At 49.4% G+C, this 8007-nt stretch overlaps 1 protein-coding gene across 3 annotated transcripts; it reads left to right on the top strand.

Annotated features, from left to right (window-relative positions):
- The first annotated feature begins 1695 nt into the window (after positions 1-1695).
- Positions 1696-7564, top strand: crb3a (crumbs homolog 3a). 3 transcript variants are annotated; one of them, XM_036552220.1, is made up of 4 exons: positions 1696-1952; positions 2898-3089; positions 5846-5913; positions 7292-7564. In XM_036552220.1, the coding sequence occupies exons 2-4, from the start codon at positions 3002-3004 to the stop codon at positions 7499-7501; spliced, it is 366 nt and encodes a 121-aa protein (XP_036408113.1). In that variant the 5' UTR covers positions 1696-1952; positions 2898-3001; the 3' UTR covers positions 7502-7564. The 3 variants fall into 3 exon arrangements, with proteins under 3 accessions (XP_036408113.1, XP_036408111.1, XP_036408112.1); XM_036552218.1 differs by having other exon boundaries at positions 5843-5913; XM_036552219.1 differs by lacking the exon at positions 1696-1952 and adding an exon at positions 1958-2026 and having other exon boundaries at positions 5843-5913.
- The last annotated feature ends 443 nt before the right edge of the window (positions 7565-8007 follow it).

Genomic DNA, 8007 nt, shown 5'->3' with positions numbered 1-8007 from the left:
CACAGTCATGACTGACGGCTGTGATTGGCTCAGAACAGCTGTACAGAATGCCTTTCACCTGATCAGTCAGAGTGCAGGGTCTCTGGAGCTGTGCCGGTGTCATCGGAGGGATTCAGTGGGGAAAATTTCCCAGTGGCCCCCCGTCTCACACAGACTCCCAGACATACAGTCTTCCTCCTTGGGACCATGACGTTTGTTTTTATGTGTATGTACTCACAGAGGCAAAAGGACATGTGGGAGTGATAGGCTTTGCAAGTCAGGGAGAGATTATGGGTGAGTCTGTGAGTGGGAGAGAGCGGACACCACTCAGAGGGAAGGGCTGGAACTAACAGCATCCCCCCCCCTCTCTCTCCCTCACTCACTCACTCACTCACACACTCCCCACTCCACACTGAAGAGGCTGGTGGCCTGATCCTGACATGCTCTGTCACTGGAGATGCGAGCTGAGTTTAGCAGCTCTGCTCCCCCCCTGCCCCCCCCCCCCCCTCCCTCCTGTTCTGTCTCCCTCCCTTTCGAATCAGTCACACACACAGCTGCTGGTTAACTCTGTCTGCTCATCTGTCCATGGTTTGCTGGAATCTTTGACTCCGCCCCAGCCCCAGTGAGTGGGAAATGCCGGGACACTGAGGCACCTCACAGTGGTCTCATTAATGCATTAATGCTGTGTGCCTTTACCGGCTTTGCTGTGTTTAAGCACAGTCAACAAAGGTCATTCAGACCTTGTGCTGACCCTTGTCTCTGCTTGTGTGCATTTAATCTATTGGTTTCTAACAAGAAATTGCCTGTTGATACGGGTAAGAGTCAAGCAAATAAATCATAAATGCAATGATAAGGTAGAAAGTTCAAGAGAAGCACAAATACAGCCTCTAGTGGCTAGACCCAGACAAACAGCGGCTGCTCATGCAGACAGACAGACCACAGCTTTACTGTGTGTGTATATACTGCGTATGTGTGTGTGAGAGAGAGAGACAGGAGCGTGTGTGTGTCCATGCGCATTTGTGTGTGTGAAAGAGTATGTATGTGTGCATTAGTATGTGTGAGAGTATGCGAGAGAGAGACAAATCCACAGAATTCACTGGCAAATAATGAATTTCCATGTATCATGTGGTAAATGTCGTAGATTTAAGATAAAGAAAAGAAAACCACAGTCATCGCCCACCAAATCTCCCAGACGGACGCACACATACACAGGCGCACACACAGGGATTAAAAAACCCCCGCCAGAGGTCACAACATCCCCAGATACACGGAGCAATTTACTTCAGTTACATTTGAATACTAATGCTGTAATTCGGATAATTTCGAACGATTTTGCATAAATACACAATCACGATTGGTGTTCAGTACAGATTTTCGTAAACTTCAGAAGTGAGTCGTATCAGACTGTTAAGAGCTCATTGCTATCACAGCATGAATGGTGGATCCGAAAAGCAATATCTTCAAAGTGGTATAACACTCGCGTAAAGTTTTTTTCAAAATGTATCAGTTGGGAGTCTTATTATGTGCGGGTCCCTGCGTGAGTGTCGCTCCAATAAACGGGATGATCTGTCTGCGCGCACACAAAGGCGCGTCTGTTCCTCCCTGCGCAGGTTGGGGAGCGCAGGTATTGTAATCTGAGACCGTGAGTCACGTGATCACGGGAGGAAAGGGGGGGCAGGAAAAAACTGTTTTACATACTGACAGGTAGAACGATCACAAGGCCGATACAACGTGCGCTGAAAATAACTCTGCGACCAGTTTCAGTACGAGTCACTCGCGGTCTGTGCTTTCATATTACCGACCGAGTTAGTTCAGGCGAGTTAATCATAAACTCGACCATCCTGGCGGTTTCGATTCCACGGTTCGCCGCTAAGGTGAGGCGGAAGCGACCTGTCGGGTGCGCGGAAGGAATTTATTGGGTTTGTTTTCGCGACGCAGTCCCCGAAACCTCCGCTATATCGAGTGAAAAAAAGGTACGTTTGCTGATGGCTGTCTGACTACTTTGATGAGCTCTTACTCGGGGTGAGGAGGCAGCGTGGAACCGCCGGTGAGGTCGTGGTGCGGGACTGAGGTGGAATGTGACTCGATCCTATCGATCTGTACAGTGATACTGCTGGTAGTTGGCACGGGAAGGGGATGCCGTGTAATAAGTGTAGTAAGAACTCTTGGAACCATTTGGAAAGTCTAACTTATGGGTCACAGTTGGCTAGCAGTACCAGTGAATGTATCGGTGCATATTTCTTTGCTTATTTGAAACTCAAACTTTGAGAAATTTTATGTATCAGGCAAAATGGGCGCAGCGGCATGCCAAAGATAGGTTCGCAAAGTTTCTTTCGTATCTCCGATACATGCGTCCGCATACAGAATTACTAGGACCGCAGGCTGAGTATGAGGTGAACCTGTATTTTCCGCAATAGCTTGGCGATTACATACAAAGCTGATCACAGAGCAAGCGCTTGTGTTGGTTTGACAACAGGACTTTTAGCTGGATCCCCCTATACAAGCAGGCTCAACACAAGAGGACTCATTTCGAATCACACCTACAGCGCTGCCGTCTTGCGTTATTTATTTCCTTAGCGCATTGTAAATCACATATTCAGTAACAGGTTCACGCATATGATTTTTTTTCTCAATTGGAGCAGCTGCGGTAAAGGATGATGCATAAAAGCTGAATGCGGCTGAGGCCCACCACAGCGTGGGCCACCTTCTGCTCATTCCACTGCCTGATATGCTGTGATATGTTCTGATGTGCTCCCCTCAGCTGTCTTTCTGGTAGGGCAGTACGAACAACAAAATACTTGAAGCCTGTGTTTAAAATACTGACTGGATGGGAGAATCAGTTTCTTCTCCTTTTCAGTACACCGGATAACAGGAGGTCTGTTCTTCTGCTCTTTGGCCACTCTGATTGGTGGGTGCAGAACCTGCTGGTGCTGAACCCCCCTGCTGGTGAAATGGCCTGGACCTAACATCCCGCTGCTGTGCCGCTCTCCTGAGACGACTCAAGCCTGGCCCTGGCCCAGCAATGGCTCCCTGCTCCCAGCTGAGGGTGTCTGCCTGCCTGCCAGCTGTGGGCCTTCTGCTGCTGGTCATGGGAACCACCACTGCCCAGGGTGAGTAACATCCCACACACCCGAGTTACATTCTACACACCCGAGTAACATCCTACACACCCGAGTAACATCCCACACACCCGAGTAACATCCCACACACCCGAGTTACATCCCACACACCCGAGTAACATCCCACACACCCGAGTAACATCTCACACACCCGAGTAACATCCTACACACCCGAGTAACATCACACACCTGCGCCTCAACCCCCTCCGCCCCCCTCCTTCCCTCTCTTACACAGAGGTGGGCATCAGCGCAGATGTTCTCTTTACTAAGCAGATATTCAGCTCTGTGCTCTCTCCATCCTGCTACGGTCCCCAGGATCCTCCAGCTGGTAGAGTGAGGTTCTGCTGCTGTGTGTGTGTGAGAGAGAGAGAGGGGGGGGGGGGGGGGAAGGAGAGGGAGAGAGAGGGGGGGGGGGGAGAGGAGAAGGAGAGGGAGAGAGAGAGAGGGAGAGAGAGAGGGGGGGAGAGAGAGAGGGGGGGAGAGAGAGAGGGGGAGAGGGAGAGAGGGAGAGAGGGAGAGAGGGAGAGGGGGAGAGGGGGGGGGAGAGGGAGAGAAAATTAATCAATGAATTAATCCTAAAATATCTAATGCCTTCAGGGGCCTGTGTCTTCATACGAGTGCATCTTGGGAATTGCAGTTCAATATGGTAACTCTGTTGTGTCAAATAACATGTTACTGATCGATCTGTATGGCAGGAAATGGACAGAATTTAAGCAATGTGAAACAGCGTCAGAAGGTGAATTCCCATGTCATACATGTAAGGTAATGGGAGAGGCTTCAGCATTAAGTGCCTAGAGGTGGAGCACCTGTGTGATCAGGAGAATGTCTGGTGTGAGCTCTTTCTCTGGGCACAAACACAGCAAGAACGAGCGTGGAACGCTTTTGTTTGGACAGCAAGTGCAGCGGAACTTTGACTTCCCCACTGTCAGACCCCACCCCCCACCCCCTCCCTAAAGGAGCTGTGAGAGCTATGCCTCTCGTGTTTGGCGTTCAGAGGGCACCTCTCTCAGAGTGGGTATGTGGCAGGCTGTTTGCTCAGGGGAATTATTAACTGACTCTGTATGCTTTCTGTTTGAGTTGTGGTGCCTTGTGCTTGTCTTTTAAAATAAATGTATTTGAATGATAGAAAAGACAAGACTTCAAGACTTTGTTGTCACTTTTTCTTAGACTTGGTCTAGAAAAGTGGTCTTAGAAAAGATCTAAGCATTGGGCCGGGTTGATTTTAGGCACTCTATAAAAAGTAGATGTCTATTGTACCCTTGGAAAGTTTTCTTTTGGACACACAGAGTGTATTCCAAGAAGATTGGTGTGTCCCAACAGGCACTTTGCAGGGGTCTAGTTTGTGCTGGACTTAATCTTTGGGAGCAGTTGGATCTGGCGCTTACATCATGCGGCTGCAGTGTTTCTTTACCTGTGTTGCACAGGTCACCTGGTAAAGCTCACAGTGCCAAACTGATCTCAGTACAGCCGTGAGAGTCTTGTCACACTCAGGCCCTGTTCTCTTTGTTGTACGGCTGCAGTAACAGATGCCTCTACTGTGAGGTTTGTTCACACACTGAGCCGAGTGAGAGCGAGGGAGAGGGCACCCTCTCATTACACACATCTGCCAGGCAACGCCATCGCAGCTGTACTAAGACAAGCCATGTCCCCTGACGGTTTTTGTAGTTGTGCCGAATGGTTGCTGTTATGGATATCATCTGCTGCTATGGTCGCGCTGCGGTGTGCTGCGGTCACTACTCTGCATCCCTTAAAAGTCTGCTGCAGTTGAATGAAGTGAGGTGTGATTTCAGTTTTTTATCCCACAGCATGCCTGTGCATGTCCCAAACCACACAGGTATGCCACATCCCCCCCCCCCCCCCCTTGTGTGTGTGTGTGTGTGTGTGTGTGTGTATCCTTGTGTGTGTGTGTGAGACAACAGACTATAGAACTCAGTTAGCATACAGCCCAGTATGGATCTACAGTTGAGGGATGTCGTTTGCCTTGCCTTACTGCAAGCTTGACACAAAACGGAATCACCCTTTGAATTTTTGTCACTCAGTACTCCTGGAAAGTACCAGGGGAATGTTTCGGACAGTTCTCTAACCACTGGTGTGAAACGGCTGTAACAGACTGGACCAGGAGAAGAGACATGATTCCCCCCCCCCCCCCCCCCACAAACAGGGAGGATGCATAACACAGCTACTGGGAGACATTCCAAACCACTACAGTTACCTCAGTCATCTGCTCCTTGTCTTTTCAGGGGCCACGCCCATGGGGCAAGTATAGACAGCAGAATAGTTAGTACAAAAAAGGAAGCAGCTATTGTGACATCACCAAGGCTGGTAATTCTAGGTTGTGAAATTTCATGGGAACATTCAGTCAACCTGTTAATTGTGAAATGTGTAATAACTTATTTAAAAAGATGTTTTGAGAGTTTCAGTTGCGGTGAAGGTCGCAGCTACACATGTGGACTTAAACTGTTGTTCAGTTGTGAGGCTCATGCAAGTGCAGCATTGGCGCAAAGGAAAACCTCAAAATAAAATATTTTTTCATCAGTTGTGCATCAAAGTGGTTTGTTCTCTTCATCTGCGTAAGTCCAACGTAACAGTTTTCTATTTTTTGTTTGTTTAAAAGCTGTTTGGATTCTCTAAAATGCAACTGTAATATTAAAGGATATTTTTTCTTTTGTCAGATGTCAGATGTGTCTTTTGTCAAATGTCCGATTTGTATATATTTAACGCTCTTCCTTTGAAACTCTTCTCAGCAGGAGAGAACTCCACGCTGCCGAGCGTGAGGGTTGAGGCCACCAGCTCCAGCAACTCCACCAGCGCCCCGGTGAGTGCCAACTGCAGCTGCTGCTCAGGACACACAGAAACGGCAAATCAGCCGCTCAGCTGCTGATCCGTAATGGAGCATCACGATGCTGGCGGCCAATCAGCCGCTCAGCTGCTGATCCGTAATGGAGCGTCATGACGCTGGCGGCCAATCAGCCGCTCAGCTGCTGATCCGTAATGGAGCGTCACAACGCTGGCGGCCAATCAGCTGCTCGGCTGTTGATCCGTAATGAAGCGTCACGACACTGGCGGCCAATCAGCTGCTCGGCTGTTGATCCGTAATGGAGAGGTCACACCGCTGGCAGCCAATCAGCTGCTCGGCTGTTGATCCGTAATGGAGCGGTCGCAACGCTGGCAGCCAATCAGCTGCTCGGCTGTTGATCCGTAATGAAGCGTCACGACACTGGCAGCCAATCAGCTGCTCGGCTGTTGATCCGTAATGGAGCGTCACGACGCCGGTGGCCAATCAGCTGCTTAGCTGTTGATCTGTAAGGGAGCGGTCAAGACACTGGCACTCGCTAGCTCACTGTGCCTCACTCACATTCAGCCACTGACAAAATGCTGCCAAAACTGCAGGCGCACCTGTGTGTAAGGTCACATGGGCGACGGTACATGCAGGAAATGACGGACTACTTTACATCATTGCCATTTTAGCGGACGCTCTTCTCCAGAGTTTACAGTTTTATCCACTGATACAGCTGGATATATACAAAGCTGTGGCAGTGGGTCACACAGGGCAATAACAGACCGTGCCAGTTATACTCAACACAGAATAAGGGCTGCAGTGACAAGTGGCATTACGCTCTGCACTAATAACAATAATCATAATATTAATACTGGAGAGTTTAGGGCTGTCTCTCTACTGGTAAGGTGGGTTTGTGCAATGTTGTGACTCATGTCCATTTGGCTTAATAAGTCATGTTATTGCTTTCATAAATACATGTGACATTGCTAGTTTATTCATGTGTCCCAAAGCAGATTGCCCTCCCACAAATGAAAGTTTTTCCTGGGGAATTTCATTCATGTTCGTCAGCTTTGGAATAACGCTTGCTCGCATGCTGTGAAGTGATGCCTCCCAATTCTTTTGTAACTGGGCTTCATGGTGGGCCTGTTTTCGCGAGTGTTAGTATTGATTATTGGAGAATAAGTGCTTGTGGGTTCTTTTCAGTACATGTGAGTGTCTTTTTTTGTTTTTTGTACACTCATAGTGTATACTTTTTTGTACCACATTTTTGTAAGTTTCCAGTTGGGCAATGGAGTGAGTGGCCCTCACACAGCAGACACACTTGGGTTAGGGTTAGGGTGCATTGGGTCTTTCTCTACCCTGTCAGTGGCATGGAACTGTGACCCCCCTGACCCCTTTGGCTCTGTGGTTTCAGGGGCCCAACATCGCAGCTATTGTGGCCCCCAGCGTGATCCTGGGCCTGCTGGCCGTGGTCAGCGTGGTTCTGGTGGTTCTGTTCTGCGTGATCCGGAAGAAGAGGCAGACGGAGGGGACGTACCGCCCCAGCAGCGAGGAGCAGACGGGGGCGCGCAGCGTCCAGCCTCCGGACGCTCTCAAACTGCCCAAAGAGGAGCGCCTCATCTGAGAGGTCGCGGCCCCCTGACCTCTGACCCCGCACGCCTGTGGCACAGCTCCGGGATTGCCGTGCAGATGTAGCCCGTGTGGGCGGAGCTCCTTGCGGGCGAGAGAGGTGCCCTTTCTGCTGCTGCCCTTCCCACAAACTGCCACACCCAGGGCCCAGCAGACCCCGTCCTACATCACTGTAAACTCGCAGAGAGAGGTCAGGGGTCAGAGTGCAGGGGTCATGGAGTGCTGGGCACAGGGGTGGCAGAGGGGTCCCTGGTGAACAGGGCGTGTCTACACACTCGCACGTTCACTTGTCCTTATGCTGTAACATATCTCTCATAGCACTACGTTAATACACATACATGATCATAAGATTTAAGATTCATGTGGACCACTAATTATTTTAATTAGTTAATTAATTCTTCCTGCATTAATTCTGCTTTTGTCAAGCTTAAAATGTGGGATATAGTTATGTCTTCCATCTCAAATTATTTAGGTTTACGTGTGAACCACTATTTATAGTCT

This window comes from Megalops cyprinoides, chromosome 19, assembly GCF_013368585.1.
Source record: "Megalops cyprinoides isolate fMegCyp1 chromosome 19, fMegCyp1.pri, whole genome shotgun sequence".
Lineage (NCBI taxonomy): Eukaryota > Metazoa > Chordata > Actinopteri > Elopiformes > Megalopidae > Megalops > Megalops cyprinoides.
This window is presented reverse-complemented; position numbering and strand designations above follow the sequence as displayed.